The 22,193-nt window shown below is 39.2% G+C and overlaps 1 protein-coding gene across 1 annotated transcript; it reads right to left on the bottom strand.

Annotated features, from left to right (window-relative positions):
* Window positions 1-7,315: 7,315 nt before the first annotated feature.
* On the bottom strand, window positions 7,316-21,971 carry LOC117514935 (hemopexin-like). Its single transcript, XM_034175506.1, has 12 exons — window positions 21,893-21,971; window positions 21,715-21,825; window positions 15,712-15,784; window positions 11,896-11,918; window positions 11,095-11,172; window positions 10,778-10,929; window positions 10,493-10,646; window positions 9,054-9,266; window positions 8,851-8,943; window positions 8,613-8,743; window positions 8,338-8,485; window positions 7,316-7,747 (listed from the first exon to the last, which is right to left on the bottom strand). The coding sequence occupies exons 1-12, from the start codon at window positions 21,969-21,971 to the stop codon at window positions 7,521-7,523; spliced, it is 1,482 nt and encodes a 493-aa protein (XP_034031397.1). The 3' UTR covers window positions 7,316-7,520.
* Between the last annotated feature and the right edge of the window lie 222 nt (window positions 21,972-22,193).

Raw genomic sequence — 22,193 nt, 5'->3', positions numbered from 1 at the left:
AACCATATCCTTAAAGGGAGCAGAAGAGTTATATATCGTCACCTTCCCAAAATAATGGCCTAAGTCATGTTTTGGAAAATATGACTTAGGGCAGGCCATTATTTTAGGAAGGTGACAATATATAAAAAATACAAGCAGAGGTTCAGTACATAGATATCTATTATACCAGACAGCCAAATCTGGGATTGGCAGGCAAGCCTCAGGAACTATGGAATGGCAGTGTGGGTCAGTAACACAACAGCAAACACTGAGAAACAGGGCAAAAAAGTAGGCATGAAGCTAAACATTCTGGTGAAGAAGGAACACATTGTGAGAGGTTATAAAACCTAACAAACAATCACAGAAGTGCAGACTCATGTGAACCTGGAAACCAGTGAACACGAAGTATCATATCACTGCAGATTAAAGGAAAAATATTGGAATATATTACATAGGAAATACATTGTAGACAGAATAAAATAATCTGAATAAACCATGGGAAAGCAATCTGTGACATTTGAATGATTGTCATTAATGAATTCATTTGACACTTGTGCTGCTATAAGTATGAAAGGAATTTCTAAAATTTGAATTTGTGGCCTTTCAGTGTTAACATGACTGTTAATAAGTGAAATACTATAATAAAAATGGTTATACTATGAGTTTGAGTCTGAGAGATTGATTTCTGATTCATTTTGCACCAAGCTCTTTTTGCTGGTTGTTTTGGATTGTCGAGTAGGACGGGTGGTGGGCAACAAGTTACAGGGCTATTCCACAGAGCGCTGTTCCTGGTCCTGTTCCTGTTTAATCCCAAATAGCAAATCTGGGCATGTTTTGAAGCATCATATAGTAACTTCTTGATCTATCCTTTTCAATCTTGAACAAACTTGGTATACAGTGAGGAAAATAAGTATTTGACCACCCTGCGATTTTGCAAGTTCTCCCACTTAGAAATCATGGAGGGGTCTGAAATTTTCATCTTAGGTGCACGTCCACTGTGAGAGACATAATCTAAAAAAAAAAAAAAAATATCCAGAAATCACATTGTACGAGGTCTGTTAGAAAAGTATCCGACTTTTATTTTTTCAAAAAGGTGATGGATTTCAATCACGTGTGCTTGCATGAGCCAACCTTGAACCTTAGTACACATGCGTGATTTTTTTCACGCCTGTCGGTTGCGTCATTTGATTGTAAGCAGCCTTTGTGTGAGGATGGGTGTAGTCTCTCGTCGTTTTTTCTTTGCAAGGAAATGGAACGACTGGAGCAGCACGACTGCATCAAAATTTGCCACAAACTGGGTGACAGCCAGGTGGAAACCATTCGGATTATTCAGACGGCTTTCGGTGATGATCCTATGAGCATCACACAGATTAAGGAGCGGTACAACCGGTTTAAAGACGGCCGCACAACGGTGGAGAGTGCGCCGCGCTCCGGGTGGCCATCAACATGCTGAAATGACCAGATCATTTCCAAAGTGAATGCTGTGGTGATGCGGGACCGTCGTGTGACTATCCGAGAAATTGCGGAAGAGGTGGACATCAGCACTTTTTCGACACATTCCACTGTGACAGAAGATTTGGCCATGAAAAGAGTTGCAGCGAAATTCATCGGCACGATGCTGATGGCGCAGCAAAAGCGCCACCGTGTTGAAGCCTCACAGGACATGTTGTGACATGCCCACCTCGTCCACAATTTCTTGGATATTCACACGACTGAAAAGCCACCGAAAGACGTCTGAATCTTCCGAATGGTGGAAGAGCTCGTACATACATCACTGACACACCACAAAGAGATTTCCATCAGGTTTCACCCGATTATGAGCATTTTTAGATGCCTACAGCAACTATCTCAACAGCATATTACAGCAAGAGTCCACAAAGGTATTTTAAAGGCCTGACGAAAGTGTAATATGTTATATTTAATAAGATATTTTCATGAAAAAAGACACAAATGTGCAGTTTACTGCATTTTATTTTTTTCTTGTGTAAAAACACAGCTTAGATGTGGTTTGACCAAAACAAATAGTCATTAAACTTAAATAAAACAGGGGTGAAGTGGAGGTTTAAGAGTCACTAGGTGTTCCCAGGAAACAATTAATTCCTCTATTTATTTATTTATGTTCATTGTCAGTTGGTTTAATCTTTTCTGTTTTGTTTTATCAGATTCTTTTTGTCCATTTCTCTAAAACTGTATTGTGGCATTATTAGTTATTATTACTATTATTATTGTTGTTGCTATTATTTTTTATTATTATTGATATATAAATAAAAATAAATGAATAAAATATCACAATTTGTAATACATTTGACTCTTTTATGCCAACAAACGCTGAGCCATGAATTATTATATAGAAAACAAAGGTGCTGACAGCTGCAACAGCTTAATGCTAACTTTAACATTGAAAACGCCATAGACATGCTAATGCATTAGCATCGGTCTTGTTTTAAGTTATAAAATACATCTATCAACTGTTTCAGAAGACCATAACAGGTCAGATTAACATAAAAAGGTAAATGTTATTCACAGACATATGCTCTTTGGGGTTTTAGTGGGGAAAAATGAAGATTAAGCGAAATAAAACACTGAATCAACAAAGCACTGCTTTGATCTGCGAATCACTGCTTTGATTGGTTCAAGGTTCAAAGCAAAGCGGCGCTGCAGAAACGGTTGATTTGAAGAAACGAAACATTCGGTATCTTTGCGGTAAAACAAAGTTATTTAACAACTAATTGATGACTAAATTAGTTGACAACTATTTTAATAATCGATTAAATCGATGAGTTGTTTCAGCACTACTAAACACCTCCTCATTCTGTGAGATCCCGTTTGGGGTGTGTGTGTGTGTGTGTGTGGCAGAGTGCCACCTGTGCGCCTGGACTAAACCATTGGTGGAAGGGCCCTCAGAGATCTTTCAGTATTATTGTTAGAGCAGAATTATGTTTCACATTTATACATTCATTCTAATTATATTTTTTTACAACATGAATTGTATGGACATTAATAACATGCAACACAAAAATGTATTTAATGCCCGTTTTTTGTGCCCCCCCCATGCTCTGGGCCCTGGCTATATAGTACCCTTTACCCCCTCAGTCCAACTCCCCTGCCCGTTCAAACCCACCCCTCCCCATTCTTCCATCTAACATGGAATTGTATCATTAAGGGGGCCGGCATAGAATTTTTCCATTATTCTATTTTCAATTATCTTTTCTATTATCTTTAACATGAATAAGATTTCTGTATTTGATTGACTGCCATTTCAAGTACAAAATACATTTCCAAATAAAAATAACTAAATGAATTATATTATGACTTATTCCACAGTGTAGAAAATTGGATTAAGAAAAAGTTGGCAGAAAAAGTGAGGCTTTTCTAAAGCATATATATTTTTTAATTCAGAGGCAACTATGGCGCAAAAACAAGTGGGACTTTAATATATATACTCAACAAAAATATAAATGCAACACTTTTGGTTTTGCTCCCATTTTGTATGAGATGAACTCAAAGATCTAAAACTTTTTCCACATACACAATATCACCATTTCCCTCAAATATTCTTCACAAACCAGTCTAAATCTGTGATAGTGAGCACTTCTCCTTTGCTGAGATAATCCATCCCACCTCACAGGTGTGCCATATCAAGATGCTGATTAGACACCATGATTAGTGCACAGGTGTGCCTTAGACTGTCCACAATAAAAGGCCACTCTGAAAGGTGCAGTTTTGTTTTATTGGGGGGGGGATACCAGTCAGTATCTGGTGTGACCACCATTTGCTTCATGCAGTGCAACACATCTCCTTCGCATAAAGTTGATCAGGTTGTCAATTGTGGCCTGTGGAATGTTGGTCCACTCCTCTTCAATGGCTGTGCGAAGTTGTGACGACGAACTGGAGTCAGGTCGAGACCCCGATGAGGACGACGAGCATGCAGATGAGCTTCCCTGAGACAGTTTCTGACAGTTTGTGCAGAAATTCTTTGGTTATGCAAACCGATTGTTCCAGCAGCTGTCCGAGTGGCTGGTCTCAGACGATCTTGGAGGTGAACATGCTGGATGTGGAGGTCCTGGGCTGGTGTGGTTACACGTGGTCTGCGGTTGTGAGGCTGGTTGGATGTACTGCCAAATTCTCTGAAACGCCTTTGGAGATGGCTTATGGTAGAGAAATGAACATTCAATACACGAGCAACAGGTCTGGTTGACATTCCTGCTGTCAGCATGCCAATTGCACGCTCCCTCAAATCTTGCGACATCTGTGGCATTGTGCTGTGTGATAAAACTGCACCTTTCAGAGTGGCCTTTTATTGTGGACAGTCTAAGGCACACCTGTGCACTAATCATGGTGTCTAATCAGCATCTTGATATGGCACACCTGTGAGGTGGGATGGATTATCTCAGCAAAGGAGAAGTGCTCACTATCACAGATTTAGACTGGTTTGTGAACAATATTTGAGGGAAATGGTGATATTGTGTATGTAGAAAAAGTTTTAGATCTTTGAGTTCATCTCATACAAAATGGGAGCAAAACCAAAAGTGTTGTGTTTATATTTTTGTTGAGTGTATATACACATATACACACACACACATACACATATATACACACACATATACACATATACACATACATATACACACATATACACATACATATACACATATATATATATATATTTACATTAGGGGTGGGCAAACATAAAAAATCTTAATCACATTAACTCAATGACTTTCTGTGATTAATCATGATTAATCGCATGGTATATGTGAAACCCAAAAATGAATTCAAAAGCCGCTTAAAAGCAGTTTTATTTGAAAATGTAAATGTAAATTTCAACTGAAACACACTAATGAAATCAAATATAAAACCACTGGCAGGTCATTTGTTATCCTGTTTCATATCAAAATAACAATATTCATGTCCATGACTAAATGTACAAAGGAGAAGTGCTCACTATCACAGATTTAGACTGGTTTGTGAACAATATTTGAGGGAAATGGTGATATTGTGTATGTGGAAAAAGTTTTAGATCTTTGAGTTCATCTCATACAAAATGGGAGCGAAACCAAAAGTGTTGCGTTTATATTTTTGTTGAGTGTAATGTACTGTATTGATCCAAATGTAAGGTGTCCCTGATTATAATACAACCCCCCCACCCTGACATGGGAAAAGAAGAGCAAGGGCTCCTGGGAGATCTGGAAATAACGGTTAAAAACTTTTGATTTATTGTGGGTTTTTTTATCCTGGGCCTTGTAATGATCTTGTGAAAGTTGTGTTGATAAGTGATTGTGGTGTTAAAATACAGCAAAGCCACATTCAGCATTATAAGTTTAAACTGTATCTTTCTGCAAGGCTTCTTTCTGTCTGTTCTTAATAGCTATGGATGACTGTTAATAAAAAGTGTCACATTTCCAGTACAAGTGGGGACCCTGAAGCAGGCAACCACACTGATGTAAAATATAAACAGTTGTTATTAGCAGCTGATTGTACTGTTGTAGCAAAAACAAGCTGGTCGGTTCACAGAGGAAACAAGTGATGGTTGGCTATAGTGTACTCAGTGTAAGATGCATACATATAATACTTGTATGGCATCACCAATCAAATCATGTGTCCCTATGGTTTAATGTTAAGGTAAATAATAATGATAATAATAACAAGAGCAATCACAGATTTCTGACATCCGCCGATCTGGATCCGGATCACGGCTTAATATGTATCCGTGGTGAAAATTTGGTAAGAATCCGTAAAGTAGTTCTGACGTAATCCTTCAAAGCCTATATAAAGTGAATCTCGATCCAGAATCCAGATCTGGGTCTGGATCATATCTCTTGATTCAGAATCCGGATTCGGATGCAGATCACCTCCAAAATTTAATGGAATCTTCCATGCCCCAATATGTATCTGCGAAGTAGTTTTGATGTAATCCTTCAAAGACTATAAAGTGAAACTTGATTCTTGGTGAACGTAATAAATGAAGAATTCAAGGCTTCCTTTCGAAAACATATCGTATTAAAGTTCTGCAGGTTCCATACAGTATCAAGTAGTCAACATAATGTGTTCCTTTGTAATGTCTGGCCTCTAGTGGCCACATGCTACCCACACTATATCCTTTGGACTTTATCCTTGACTTTTTTCAAAACCTTATTTCAACAAACACATTAACAAACAAACGAACAAAAGACAAGGCCACAATAACATCAACAGCATTAACATGGATAATAAGAGATAGAGGAAAAAATAAAATAAATTGTACAATAACAAAAGTAGTAACAAAAGTAAAAAGATTCTTCAACATTTAATTCTCTTTAAAAAGTTCCTTATAGAGATTGACAGTTATATGACATTTTTCAATACTCTGAATTTATGAATATGGAATTTACCAAACAATATTAAAAGGTTGACAATGTATTCAATGCTTCTCTCTTGAAGAAGAAAAAAAAAATGTAATAACAGATTTACAATTAAAAACAATAGGTGTCTGATTTTACCCAGCATATATGTTTCTAATTTAGTCCAAAATGTAATAGAGTGGATGGAATGATAGAATAAGTGTAGTGAAGTTTCAGATTCATCATTACAGAAGTTACATTTATTTTCAATATCTAAAAATTAAAAATTTTGATAGCTATGCATTTGTGATATATATGTTGTGTACAACCATGATGTGAACCTCTCTTGGGGTTGATGCAGTATTGGTATGGTAACAAGCATGCTTTTCCCCACAAAAAATATACGACAAGGTGTTGTCCCAGAATCCCATATTGGAGTTATTTTCCTTGTTTAATATAGTGTGTTCCTAATATGTTTATTCTTGCACATAGAATCCAATATGTCGATACCATGAATCATTAAAGGAGACTCTACTCTTATCACGTCTTGATATTGAAGATGAATTTTCACAAGTTAACACAAACCTTGAGGTGTTGAGGTGAGCTTTTGTAACCTGGTTAATTTCTCTACTTGTTATAGGGAAAAATTTAATGAGAAGAAAACATTCATAACTAAGCATTATACTATCATTGTCGAAGAGATCAAACACATACACAATACCTTTATCAAGCCAATTTGGAATGAAAATAGATTTATTCCCAACAGCATTGTAATTATTCCAAATAATCGTCTTATGAGGGGAAACATAACATAATTTTCAGGCCAAAAGAGCTTGCTGGTAAAACTTGCTGGTAATTTGGACTTTATCCTTCACAATTATTTTCAGTGCATCATGTGATGCCTACAAACAAAATAATAATACCACAAACTGTTCTTGTAATAATGACCACACACCAGTTTTTACAGTTCCACTTTTATTCACCATGTAAAAGTTGGACTTGACTGCCTGTTTTTCAAAATACACACGTGCTATAATTTTGCTTCCATGCACTTGTGACAAGATGTGGTCTATTTTATGATCAATATGCCCTTGATGTTTTACTGCTTTTGCATACAATTCCTGTGATTAAGCTTTTGGAGGCTGTGTCCTTGAAATGTTCAGGGGTCGGTGTTGTGAAGAAGGTTGGAATATGTACTGTTAACTTTCAGTTTTGCTGCTCCTAATCCTCACATCCAAGAATTGCTGAGGTGACAGGATGAGGTATAGGCATAATTTTGGACATAGCCATTACCATCACAGATTCATAGTGGTAATATACAGTGCCCTTAAACAAATGAATTCCATTTGCCCCACACATGGCACCATCAATGCCAGACAGAGGCATTGGCCTCTCTGAGAGCACGGCCCTTGGTGTAGAAACCAGGTTAACATCAATCAACTTCCTACCTGTTGGAATAAATGCACAGTATATAGAATTTTTGATAGTAAATGTGTAACTTAAGTAAATACTATATTTTTAAATAAATTGTTACATTTAGCACTTGATACAAAATAAATGACTGCACAGCAGAAAATCACACATTGAGAATTCACAATTTAATCAAATAAATATATGGTAAATGGACTGCATTTATATAGCGCTTTTCCATCTGCCTCAGATGCTCAAAGCGCTTTACAATAATGGCTCACATCCACCCCAATGTCAGGGTGATGCCATACAAGGTGTTTACTACACACTGGGAGCAACTAGGAGATTACGGCCCTTGTCAAGTGCCCTTAGTGATTTTACGGTCAGGCTAGGATTTGAACCAAGGATCCTCTGGTCTCAAGCCCAATGCTTAACCACGAGACCATATACGTATATGTTTGAGATATATGTTTGAGCCAGCAGCACCCAAAGCCAGCAAGCCATAGTCAGCCACAACCAGCCACCAGAAATACACAGCCAGCCAACTACACCAGCCAACCAGCGTGCCACAGCCAGCCATGAAATCATAGTCTCCTTGGCAGAGGTAAAACTATAATGAAACACTCACCTTGGATGACATGAACGATGTCTTCATTGTTACAGACAAAAGCAGCGTCCACATGTCCTTCAATGTTGAGCTCTTCCTTCAGGGTTTTAGGATAACCTTTGACCAGTGTGTACTGAGCACCTGGTTTATAGATGTAAACTTGATCACCCTGGCAGTGGTTGGCAGAAGAAAATAATTTTATTATTTATTTATTCATTAATTGAATAAATAATACAATACATTTTAGCTTTTTGGATGCATATTAAAATACATCTTGACTGCGTATTTAAAATGACCTTAATGAAATAGATGTTATTAGTATAGGAGAAAGCAGCGTCCACTCCGTTGGTCATTTCCTTCCATTTTTTGGTGATTGAGAAGGCGTGCAGTCCGTCACGATGGCTGTCCAAACGCATGTACTTGTGACCTGAACAGATGAAAACCATGATAGTAAATACAGAAATCCACATGTTCAGAATTACTGGCTGCTGGTTTCGTGTTTCTGAGGCCGCAGTAATGTGATCTGATCAGTACCTATAAAGACGTAAGTTTTGCCTGTGTCATCAGTGGTGATGGCATCAATTTTGATTTCACTGCATTTTGGGACTTTGCTGCCAGCTCCATGACCTGTGTAAAGTTTAGTCAAAAGTTGATAAATATGAAATATTCATATATTAATTGTATCCAGTGTTTGAGACTATGAGTGTTCTTTTACTGATATATCATTATGAACTCACCAAAGTTGGGGCAACTCATAAAGTAATTTCTGGCATCCTTTGGGTAGCCATTGGTTACACTTCCAGACATGGGGTGGAACTTGGTAAAGCTGTGATTATTGAAACAGTAGTGATGCTCCAACCAGCGAAGAGCAGATGTGCAGACAGGCAGGTGGGACCATGTCTTCATTTTCACTGTCTTTGTGGCAATGTCAAATACATACACGTCATGCCCTGAAGTGGGAATCATTATTTAAAAATTGACTGCCTTAATTGCATGATGAGCAACTTAAACTTGCAAAGTCTGTTTCACTTAATACTGTACTCAAAATGCAGCAACATCACTTCTGCTTTTAGACATTTCCTTAAGTACTGATGTATAACAATACGGGTGGTGTGGTCAAGCGGTTAAGTGTGCTTGTTTCCAGTGTGGACAGTTCCTGGTTCAAACCCCATCCCTGGCCTTTTTCTAATATGGAGTTGCATCAGGAAGGGCATCCGGTGTGAAACTTGTGCCAATCCACCTCAGATCTGCTGTGGCGACCCCAAGTGAAAAACAAGGGATATGCTGAAGGGACTTACTTTTTACTAATATATAACAATATCATCAACATATGTTCATTATATGCTTACTCCAGGTACTTTGATTTGAAAGAGCCACACTAGGTTCACTCCCCCAGTGTTGCTGAACTACTACACCAATCACCGTAAAAATGTTCACCCAGTTTTAACCCACGAGAGTGGAGACTGGTGCGATGCTAAGAAGGTGTCGCCATAATGATGTAGTATTGCATAACTGAGATTGTGCTCCTCTCTCTCCATATATGAAATGTGTAATTGTGTGTCATCAGCAGCATTATGAGTATGAATGTATTTTTTGATGACATAGCCACGTTCAAGGATGTATCATGTAGAGAAAAAATAGAAGAAGCCCAAGACTGATTCCTAGTGATGAATGGGTCTTGTAGTCACCAAAGAAGAAATAAGTACTGTGCAAACTGTAAGCCCATTGGTGCCCATGCTTATCCCCAGATACCACAGTGTGAGGTGGGTGAGAGTCTACAAATCCCCCCAGTCCAGTGCAGGTTACTTCCCCAGTGAATGCTGGTACCCAGTTAGAGTCCGGTGGACTGAGACATTGCAGATGACAGATGATGTATTTTCCAAGGTCACAGGCTGGTAACATAACCAGGAACTGAACCCAGTTCTACCGATTTGAAGTACAACCCATATCCCAGTAAGTTAACTGGTCATCAAAGCCAACACTGAATTCTTTCCCTGTGCTGTATTAGCAGGATATTTAAGACTTTCTTAGAAAGTCATAGCCCCTACTTAGGATAATCTGTAAAATTACTGTGATTATTATATTGTGTAGCACTAGAATAATCTAACCAGTTAACATCTACATGTTATGCCATCAACACAATTTTATACTATTATTTTTGCAGAACATTAACAACCTTTGAAAAACAGAACTGAGTCTTCATTGCACTCTCCTTTTGGACACTCCACTGCAGCATCCAGATGACTGGGGACTTCAGGAAAATCTTCCTGGATTGTTTTAGGATACCCGTCTTCTAGAGTGTGGTTAAAATAACTGAAGACCTTGTCATCCTGGACATTACAGTTGAAGAATACATATAACATCAGAAAAATCAATGAGTGATACCAATGCTATGCTTTTCCAGCCATATCTCTTGATCTGAGATTGTTAAGAGAAAATACACAAAATATTTGGATTTTACCAAGAATAAGTACATATGATCATGGTCCTGAGGATTTTCAGTGTGCATGCGGAAGGCAGCATCAACATGGCCAGCATCATGGTTATCCAACTCTTTGAAGGTCTCATTGGCTGGATGAGCCGGACCATGGAAGCCATTCCACAGGTGGCTACCTGGGACGGATATATCAAATGCATTTTTTACTATACCACACCAAATATATTTACAAATCTTAAAAAGTTTCATTTTTAAAGGTCATTGTTAAGCAATTTTTATGTTATATTTTGCACAGAATGGATTAAGTAAAAAAAGATGGAGTTCACAAAAATGTTCCATACCTTTGAAGAAGAAAACAGTTCCTTTCTCATCAGGAGCGATGGCATCAAACTCAATACCTTCACACCGGTCTGGCAGAGCTAAATACAAATAATAAAGTTGGCATGAAACAGTTATTAATATACAAAACTGAGTAAAACTACTATAATCAGAACCCACATCATCATGAATAATACTGAAAAATGCAGCAATGTTTGCATGAATTTGCTCCAAAAAAGTTTCCAAAGCAGTGGTGGGGTGCACAAATAACCCAGAAGTATGGATAAATAAAAAGCCCAATGGACAAGTCTAATAAGTGAAGAGATCTTAAAGAAACAATTCTGTACAACAACCTTTGTCATCACAACAAACTGTGTAGGAATCAGAGAATAGTCTGTTTTCACAGGTTAAGGTTCAGCAGACACAATCAATCAATCAATCAATCAATCAATCAATCAATCAATCAATTTTATTTATATAGCGCCAAATCACAACAAACAGTTGCCCCAAGGCGCTTTATGTTGTAAGGCAAAGCCATACAATAATTACGTAAAAACCCCAACGGTCAAAACGACCCCCTGTGAGCAAGCACTTGGTGACAGTGCGAAGGAAAAACTCCCTTTTAACAGGAAGAAACCTCCAGCAGAACCAGGCTCAGGGAGGGGCAGTCTTCTGCTGGGACTGGTTGGGGCTGAGGGAGAGAACCAGGAAAAAGACATGCTGTGGAGGGCAGCAGAGATCAATCACTAATGATTAAATGCAGAGTGGTGCATACAGAGCAAAAAGAGAAAGAAACACTCAGTGCATCATGGGAACCCCCCAACAGTCTAAGTCTATAGCAGCATAACTAAGGGATGGTTCAGGGTCACCTGATCCAGCCCTAACTATAAGCTTTAGCAAAAAGGAAACTTTTAAGCCTAATCTTAAAAGTAGAGAGGGTGTCTGTCTCCCTGATCCGAATTGGGAGCTGGTTCCACAGGAGAGGAGCCTGAAAGCTGAAAGCTCTGCCTCCCATTCTACTCTTACAAACCCTAGGAACTACAAGTAAGCCTGCAGTCTGAGAGCGAAGCGCTCTATTGGGGTGATATGGTACTATGAGGTCCCTAAGATAAGATGGGACCTGATTATTCAAACCTTATAAGTAAGAAGAAGAAATTTAAATTCTATTCTAGAATTAACAGGAAGCCAATGAAGAGAGGCCAATATGGGTGAGATATGCTCTCTCCTTCTAGTCCCTGTCAGTACTCTAGCTGCAGCATTTTGAATTAACTGAAGGCTTTTCAGGGAACTTTTAGGACAACCTGATAATAATGAATTACAATAGTCCAGCCTAGAGGAAATAAATGCATGAATTAGTTTTTCAGCATCACTCTGAGACAAGACCTTTCTAATTTTAGAGATATTGCGCAAATGCAAAAAAGCAGTCCTACATATTTATTTAATATGCGCATTGAATGACATATCCTGATCAAAAATGACTCCAATATTTCTCACAGTATTACTAGAGGTCAGGGTAATGCCATCCAGAATAAGGATCTGGTTAGACACCATGTTTCTAAGATTTGTGGGGCCAAGTACAATAAGTTCAGTTTTATCTGAGTTTAAAAGCAGGAAATTAGAGGTCATCCATGTCTTTATGTCTGTAAGACAATCCTGCAGTTTAGCTAATTGGTGTGTGTCCTCTGGCTTCATGGATAGATAAAGCTGGGTATCATCTGCGTAACAATGAAAATTTAAACAATGCTGTCTAATAGTACTGCCTAAGGGAAGCATGTATAAAGTGAATAAAATTGGTCTTAGCACAGAACCTTGTGGAACTCCATAATTAACCTTAGTCTGTGAAGAAGATTCCCCATTTACATGAACAAATTGTAATCTATTAGATAAATATGATTCAAACCACCGCAGCACAGTGCCTTTAATACCTATGGCATGCTCTAATCTCTGTAATAAAATTTTATGGTCAACAGTATCAAAAGCAGCACTGAGGTCTAACAGGACAAGCACAGAGATGAGTCCACTGTCTGAGGCCATAAGAAGATCATTTGTAACCTTCACTAATGCTGTTTCTGTACTATGATTAATTCTAAACCCTAACTGAAACTCTTCAAATAGACCATTCCTCTGCAGATGATCAGTTAGCTGTTTTACAACTACCCTTTCAAGAATTTGTGAGAGAAAAGGAAGGTTGGAGATTGGCCTATAATTAGCTAAGATAGCTGGGTCAAGTGATGGCTTTTTAAGTAATGGTTTAATTACTGCCACCTTAAAAGCCTGTGGTACATAGCCAACTAATAAAGATAGATTGATCATATTTAAGATCAAAGCATTAATTAATGGTAGGGCTTCCTTGAGCAGCCTGGTAGGAATGGGGTCTAATAGACATGTTGATGGTTTGGAGGAAGTAACTAATGAAAATAATTCAGACAGAACAATCGGAGAGAAAGAGTCTAACCAAATGCCGGCATCACTGAAAGCAGCCAAAGAGAACGATATGTCTTTGGGATGGTTTTGAGTATTTTTTTCTCTAATAGTTAAAATTTTATTAGCAGAGAAAGTCATGAAGTCATTACTAGTTAAAGTTAAAGGAATACTCGGCTCAATAGAGCTCTGACTCTTTGTCAGCCTGGCTACAGTGCTGAAAAGAAACCTGGGGTTGTTCTTATTTTCTTCAATTAGTGATGAGTAGTAAGATGTCCTAGCTTTACGGAGCGCTTTTTTTTATAGAGCAACAGACTCTTTTTCCAGGCTAAGTGAAGATCTTCTAAATTAGTGAGATGCCATTTCCTCTCCAACTTACGGGTTATCTGCTTTAAGTTGCGAGTTTGCGAGTTATAACACGGAGTCAGGCACTTCTGATTTAAGGCTCTCTTTTTCAGAGGAGCTACAGAATCCAAAGTTGTCCTCAATGAGGATATAAAACTAATGACGAGATACTCTATCTCACTCACAGAGTTTAGGTAGCTACTCTGCTAGCTACTCTGCCCTGTGTTGGTATATGGCATTGGAGAACATAAAGAAGGAATCATATCCTTAAACCTAGTTACAGTGCTTTCTGAAAGACTTCTACTGTAATGAAACTTATTCCCCACTGCTGGGTAGTCCATCAGAGTAAATGTAAATGTTATTAAGAAATGATCAGACAGAAGGGGGTTTTCAGGGAATACTGTTAAGTCTTCAATTTCCATACCATAAGTCAGAACAAGATCTAAGGTATGATTAAAGTGGTGGGTGGACAATCAGAGACTAATATTCCTGTGAAAAATGAATAAGTACATTTTGCATAATGTGACAAGTAAGTGAGAAAACATTATTAGTTGAACATGGTTTGCTAAGAACGCACCTTGATTTGGACTCTGGACTCTGTGGACAACAAAACAAAAACAAATTCTGTCATTTAAATACAAATGACACTTTAGCATAGAACAGTGTCTATCAGAAGTTAATCAGTGACAAACTACAGTCAGAATGTGATTACTTGACATTATTGTATTTGTACAATTGATCCATCAACTGAACTTTGGGAAAAACAAACAGACTTATGAAACCAATGAACAGTGACCAGTGCACTGGCACTGGTGTTATCGGTCTGAAGCAGAACTTTGGAAGATGATCAATGTACACAATAAGCAATCAGAGAGTTCACAGTCTCCCCCCTGTCATCTCCCCACATGTGTTGGTGAATACTGCAAACAGTGCAGCAGCAGCAGCAGCAGTGGAAAATTATTAAGTTGATTGCAACAAATCAAACCAAAAGAAGTGTGGAAAGTTAGGAACCACTCTTTTCTAGACTGACCTGTACACATCAGGATCATACAGAGAAGGCTTACTGGCCACTATAAACCATAATAATGCCATGACGTCATCATGATGTCGCACAAAAATTATATGATGTTCTTTTTTCTGATTAATATACATCATCCTTGTACCTACTAGTATCAGGGTTACTGAGAAAACTGGTCTTTGCATCATACATTGTTACGCCATGGCATATGGTGTCATCATCATGTTGTCACTTACAAATGAGCATATGGCATTACTGATTCATATGCAAGTTATTGCAGAAAATGTTATATATTTTTTAGCATGATGTCATGTGGTGCCATCAGCATGACACCACATATAGATCAGCAGATGGTGCTTAATTTACTGATTCATACACACTTGAGAGTATTCTTCTGGTTCATTTAGTTTAAAAGTTATTGCAAAAAATTTGATTTTTCAGACTATTCAGTGACCTTAGTTATCCTTGACCACTGACCTTTATATAAATGGGATTAATAGAATTCCACAAGTACAATATGAATGAAACTGGCCAAGCAGTTGCTGAGATTATTTGTCTGATGCACGCACGCACGCACGCACGCACGCACGCACGCACGCACGCACGCACGCATGCATATGTCACTCTGATGTGTGTTAACCTTTACATTTAGCATATATCTTGAGTAATGTCTGACTTTTGTCTTTGATATAATTTTATTAAAAACTGCCCTAAATTCAGCCAACAAATGCACATGTGAAAGATTTTGTGATTTTAAATTAGCACGAGTACTGGAGATATGGATGCACAGGTATGTGTTGATAGGAATGTAAATCCACAGAATGTCCACACATTAGAAGAGATCAGTTGTACTCACACAGGTAGACCATTAGTTACAGCGAGTGCTAAGCACAGGAACACAGCGCTTCCTGGGGAGAACATCTTCACGCCTTGCAGATTTCACGCTGCTGAGCAGGTCTTTCAAGTGCACGCTATGCAGGGGCAGAAGCTCTTTTATACCAAAATGTGTGTGTAAGTAAACATATGAGGAAACACAGTACGTGCATCTGCAGCACACTATGAACAAGAAGATGTGTGGGTAGAATTTCAGTTATTGCAAAATAAGGATTTTTTTTTTTTTTTTTGCAAGGTCATTTGCAATGATGCCATCATGTCACATCAGGAGTTTTTGGACAAAGGAATACCAGAGAAGCATGTGAGGATAGGATGAGTGAGGACTAAAAATGGAATAGTTTTTGCTGGTCTGAATGTTTGGTCTCCAAAGTAAAGCGCAAACAAGGTCAACGTCCACTCGACTCTATAACATGATAACTAAACATAACAAATGGTGCTAACTATTTCTTTTTGAAATCTGATTAGCTGATTAACTACATTTTGCATTACCTTTTTTAACCAATATTGGAATATTCTTTTTTTTTTATTTGTGACCACTGGACAATTAAAAATTGCCCTTTGTCATCATTTTTGCTATTTGTAACCCCCATAACTTCATAACATTTGACTTTAGACAGTCAGGCTAATGGATGAGCAATGATGTATGTATGATCAGTGGATTGTGCAAAGAAGATACAAGAAGCAGAAATGTGAATGATGAGAAAAATCAAGTCAACAGATGTAAGAAAAGAGAAAATGCTTAGCTGTTGCACTGTGCATTATATATAAAAAAATATGTACAGTACAGTGGTAACTGTCTACCCTTATATGTAAATGTCACTTTTACGGTGAAGTGGGGATGGACTGGTTGTCTGTCTGGGACTGGGTGGTTGCCATGCAGGACCCAAAGTGGTCCCCTCCAACCATTAGTGCCTTCATAAATTCCACCAGAAAGTTGACAAGTTGCAACTGAAAATCTGTTTTCAGCCTTGATTTCTCACCACCACCACCACACCACTGATCTCCTCGCACTATTCAAACTTCTTTTTTTTTTTTTTGCTCACTGTACTGGGATGAACTGAGGAAGTTCACTGCACTTGCGAGCCACAACATGTGTTGATTCCCCCCTGTTTCTGTTTGTTTTGGTACACGATGGACTAACAGACATTCTGTCATTAGTCATCCTATTGACTCAACTGTATCCAGGAATCAGAACTTGTGAACTTGAGAAAAGGGAGGGTGACAGGCCAACATTCTGAAAATGTGGAAGTTTACCACCTAAAAGAGAACAGGCCTTCTTGTTAAATTTATTACAGGAATAATAAAATTGCAAAAGTTCCTTGGGTCGTTTCCCATCTGGGGTCTGTTCCAGAAAGCAAGTTGGGTGAAAACTCTGAGTTTTTAACCGTAAAATGAGGGAAACTGAGCTTTGTGTTTCAGAAAGGGAGGTTAATCAAACCTGAAAAAGGCATGTGACTCAAGTCTGTTTAAAAAAGGGAGGTACATTTACCTCAGAGTCACTTATGGTACGAGGGGTGAATCAGAGGTTTTGAGCCTGAACCAGAAAACGTAGGGGTGGTTAACCTCAAAACGTGAATCAGATGCAAATCGTAAATGGAAGGAAGTTGTACATCTTCATGAATCATTCTTTCGTGTTATGGAATGGTTATGGTGCACTGAACAAAATAGCAGAATCTCAAAAATCAACCTTTATTCAGAAATGTGTTAATTAGCAACCTTTAATATATATGATTGCAAAACCTGGTATCTCCACCTTCAGTTTGTTTGCAAAACTCAGTAAGTCCATCACTTTAATGTACGCTAGGACAGAGACACCAAGTTGGCTAAAAGTTTCGTTCCAATGCTCCTCAGCGTGCTCCTGCAGGTTTTCCACCTGCTGCTGCGCCTGATGTTTGGGAAAACGAGCGAGATGAGACCCGCTTAAAGCCACACATCTGGCTCTCTCTGTCTCCTCCTCCTATCTGCGCCACTCCACGGCACAGAGCCCAACTAAGCATGCAGTGACAAAGTTCTTCTGGCGTGGATTTAAAGGAGCAAACTGGAGAGATTTGAATTGTTCATCAGCAAATGGATGAATATGGGTGTGGGTGTGTGTGTGTGTGTGTGTAGAGACAAGTTGCCTCATTCACAATGTGACAGAACTTAACGATGTGCTGTTATGTGGTAACAGGTTGCAGCAGTTCTTGAGGACACCTGACGCCTCTGCCTCAAATCATCACATTCGTGATCAGCAGCCACGAATGTATACTTTGTGGCATTCGTGACATGCTGTCGTTATGTGTAAACGCAGCATCAGAGAAGCTCTCGTGGGCACTGCAATCTTTGCGTCACGTGACCGAGATACATGCCAGTGAGTGGTGCACTGTTCACTATGTGGTTTTGCACACAAACTGGGATGGCGCTTACGAGGTACTGCATACAAACCACATCTTGACTTGCATTTACCACAGGATTTATGGGGTGTTGCAGCAGAATTGATTTTGTTATCGGATATGAGCCTCGGGGAGGTGGTCTGAGCGGGCTATCGCTTCTGGTGTCAAGCTTCCGACCTGCTCCGGGGACAGCAGCAGGTGTTGCGTTTGACTGTCAAACGGTAATGTAGGTTTCAACTCTGGGAGGACAGAAACCTCCCCTGGAGACTCCGGTAAAGTTAGAAAGATATTCTCAAGGTCGGTTATCCATGCATTAAACCTCTAGGGGCTGTTTGCTGTTGGTGAAAACATCGCCAAACTCAATACAAATACATGTAATTTGGTCACTTTTCAAAGGGTTCAGACTCGTCAATAAAGTCAATTTAATGTATGATGGTTTATTTCAGGTCAGCTTGGTGTTTAAATCTCACCATTCCAGGCAATGATAGCTGTCAGCTAGCTGATAGAAGCAAGCTAGCAACAAAAACAAACCAGCTGATTTTAACAGAACAGCATACAGCCCGAGCATGACGTCACCAAGCGGCCAGCCACGGAAATACGAATTCTCCCCTTTGGATTGGCCACTTCGCCAAAGTGACGTGGCAGCAACCTCGAGAATTCACAGATTCAAAGTTCACGGCTCAATAAATCTTAAGGGAAAAATTGTACAAAAACAAACAACACTAGTTTCTAACCTCAGGAAGCTAGACAACGAGCTACAACCTTATTTTTATCCATACGAGCTGTCCTCTGAGCTGGAAAAATAACACTGATCTGAACGAGCAGGCGGCTGAGAAATGGTAGCATAGGGGCCGTCTACAAAGTGCAAAGATGAAGAGAGACACCAGAAAAACATTCAAAAAATTCAGGTGTGATGTCACCAAATTCACTGAACACATCAATGGTCTCCTGCTGGTTATACTATGGACTATATGCACGGAGTGGTGTGACCAGTGTTGCCACAGTTACTTTGAAAAAGTAATCCAATTACTGATTACTGATTACTCCTTGAAACAGTAACTTAGTTACTTTACTGATTACTCAGTTGTAAAAGTAACTAAGCTAGATTACTAGTTACTTTTTTAGTTACTTTCACCAGCTGTCGACAACAACCCTCTGCCACCTCAACATGACAATGATACTTGTTTATCCAAAACTTGCTTTATAGTCACCCTTTCTTGACTTCAGTGAAAATAAATACTTGTTTTATAAAAAGTAAAATAAAGACCTCTTTCTTGATCTCATATTTAACTGTTGACAGCACTGTAACAGTAAAACTTGCAATTTCTAGCCTACATTGTTTATAAATGTAACTATTAAACTCTTTCTAACATTTTTCTAACATTTAAATTCTCTCTAAACATTTTACTTGTCGAAATTATTATTATTATAAGTAGTATTAGTAGTTGTAGTAAAAAAAGGCTTCAAAACTGGACCTTAGGGGTGTTGTGGGGGGAGGGCACATCCTTGCCCCACGCCCCCATTCCATCTGGATTCGCCCCTGCTTTGGTGGTTGAGCAGAAATCAAATCAATTTTATTTATATAGCGCCAAATCACAACAACAGTCGCCCCAAGGCACTTTATATTGCAAGGCAAAAGCCATACAATAATTACAGAAAAACCCCAACGGTCAAAACGACCCCCTGTGAGCAAGCACTTGGCGACAGTGGGAAGGAAAAACTCGCTTTTAACAGGAAGAAACCTCCAGCAGAACCAGGCTCAGGGAGGGGCAGTCTTCTGCTGGGACTGGTTGGGGCTGAGGGGAGAGAATCAGGAAAAAGACATGCTGTGGAGGGGAGCAGAGATCAATCACTAATGATTAAATGCAGAGTGGTGCATACAGAGCAAAAAGAGAAAGAAACACTCAGTGCATCATGGGAACCCCCCAGCAGTCTAAGTCTATAGCACCATAACTAAGGGATGGTTCAGGGTCACCTGATCCAGCCCTAACTATAAGCTTTAGCAAAAAGGAAAGTTTTAAGCCTAATCTTAAAAGTAGAGAGGGTGTCTGTCTTCCTGATCTGAATTGGGAGCTGGTTCCACAGGAGAGGAGCCTGAAAGCTGAAAGCTCTGCCTCCCATTCAACTCTTACAAACCCTAGGAACTACAAGTAAGCCTGCAGTCTGAGAGCGAAGCGCTCTATTGGGGTGATATGGTACTATGAGGTCCCTAAGATAAGATGGGACCTGATTATTCAAAACCTTATAAGTAAGAAGAAGAATTTTAAATTCTATTCTAGAATTAACAGGAAGCCAATGAAGAGAGGCCAATATGGGTGAGGTATGCTCTCTCCTTCTAGTCCCTGTCAGTACTGTAGCTGCAGCATTTTGAATTAAATGAACGCTTTTCAGGGAACTTTTAGGACAACCTGATAATAATGAATTACAATAGTCCAGCCTAGAGGAAATAAATGCATGAATTAGTTTTTCAGCATCACTCTGAGACAAGACCTTTCTAATTTTAGAGATATTGCGCAAATGTAAAAAGAATGGATAACATTTATTTATGCAGAAAACATGACCAGATTTACAGGTAAGAAAGTTTTATTGCGTTTTCACATCATGTGGTCCTCAGAAAGAGAGTTTAGGTGCATTTGAGTGGAAAATAGTGTTAGTAGTTGACGCGTCGCGGAGGATCAACTGTTGCTAATGACCAGATATGGAACAGCTCAGCTCAGAATTTTAAATAAAGGATTAAAAACATAAAAATGTCTTTGTAAAGCTCAGTGCAGGTGTGCTGTTGTCACCGTGCTTTGAGAGGTGAGGACGAGCTGCTGCAGAAAACCGCAGATGAAAAGCTCACAGCTTGCTTAAAGTGGGCAGTTCAGTCGAACCCCGACCTCCTGCCCACAGACCAAGTTTAATGCTGCTATCGACCCACAATGAAAAATAATAGTAACGTACAGTGACTTGCAGAAGTAACTTTAATCTGATTACTGATTTGGAAAGATTAACACGTTAGATTACTCGTTACTAAAAAAAGTGGTCAGATTAGAGTAACGCGTTACTAAGTAACGTTACCGGCATCACTGGGTGTGACATATTTCCGTTAAAATCTCTGATTGCTGTGTCATTTCCAGTTATGGTGGATGCCAGCGTTTAATCAATTTATAACGTTTCTAGTTTTTTTTTTTTTGTCATTGCTCATATTTTTGTGGTTATGTGTATCCGTCTTAACATCGAAGAAGACCAAGTTTTCTTTCCAGAGGTGAGAGGCTAGCACATCGAGCTATCACTGCTGTGTACCCAAATGTACAGGTTCTGCGTGGTGTAACTCCGTTTTGAGTTTTTTCTCTTTCCCGAAAGATGCTGAGCAGTAAAGGAAATGGGTCATAAATATTTGAAGGGATCATTTTGTAGTAACGGGTAACACCAGAGTCTTTCTCGGCAGTTTCTGCCTGCTGATGTGATCCAGCCGTCAACCACATAGGGGCGTCGTTTCTTTAAAAAAAGGAGCCGTCCCTGTTCTTTTTGAGTGGAACAACTACTCCATTCCTGTCCCTCGTCCCGGTGTTTGGGAGCGAAGAGAGCAACCAAACCCTCTCGCTGATCACCTGGAGGAACTAGCAATGGAGGTAACTTTGCCTGACCACGACTACTGCTCTTCCACAGAGCCAGGTGCAGTGGATCTGGCACTTGAAGAGACCGAAGTGCTCCGGTCAGGGCTGTAGGAACAAACATAAAATTTAAATCCTTTCTCAATCGGGCTTTGTGGAGTTGAGGTCGCTAAACGAACAATCCGCCTCACATCATTTACTGACACTTTGGGAAGTTCCAGTAAACAGCGAGTAAACTCTGAGGACTCAGCCATCTTCATAGTACAGTGCGCTCCGCTATAGTCTGCCCGCCACCAGAAGTTCCGGTGCCATCAGGCGTAGAACGCGGAACTAATGCGTGCATATACGAGGTATCTTACAAAACTAACCAGCAGTTTTATAAAAAAAAACTATATGGATTTGAATGACATGCGATTACACCAATCATGCTTGAACCCTCGTGCGCATGCGTGAGTTTTTTCACGCGTGTCGGTGAC

The sequence above is a fragment of the Thalassophryne amazonica genome, chromosome 8 (genome assembly GCF_902500255.1).
Source record: "Thalassophryne amazonica chromosome 8, fThaAma1.1, whole genome shotgun sequence".
NCBI classification, from domain to species: Eukaryota; Metazoa; Chordata; class Actinopteri; order Batrachoidiformes; family Batrachoididae; genus Thalassophryne; species Thalassophryne amazonica.
Note: the sequence above shows the minus strand (reverse complement) of the source record. Positions and strands in the feature narration are given on the sequence as shown.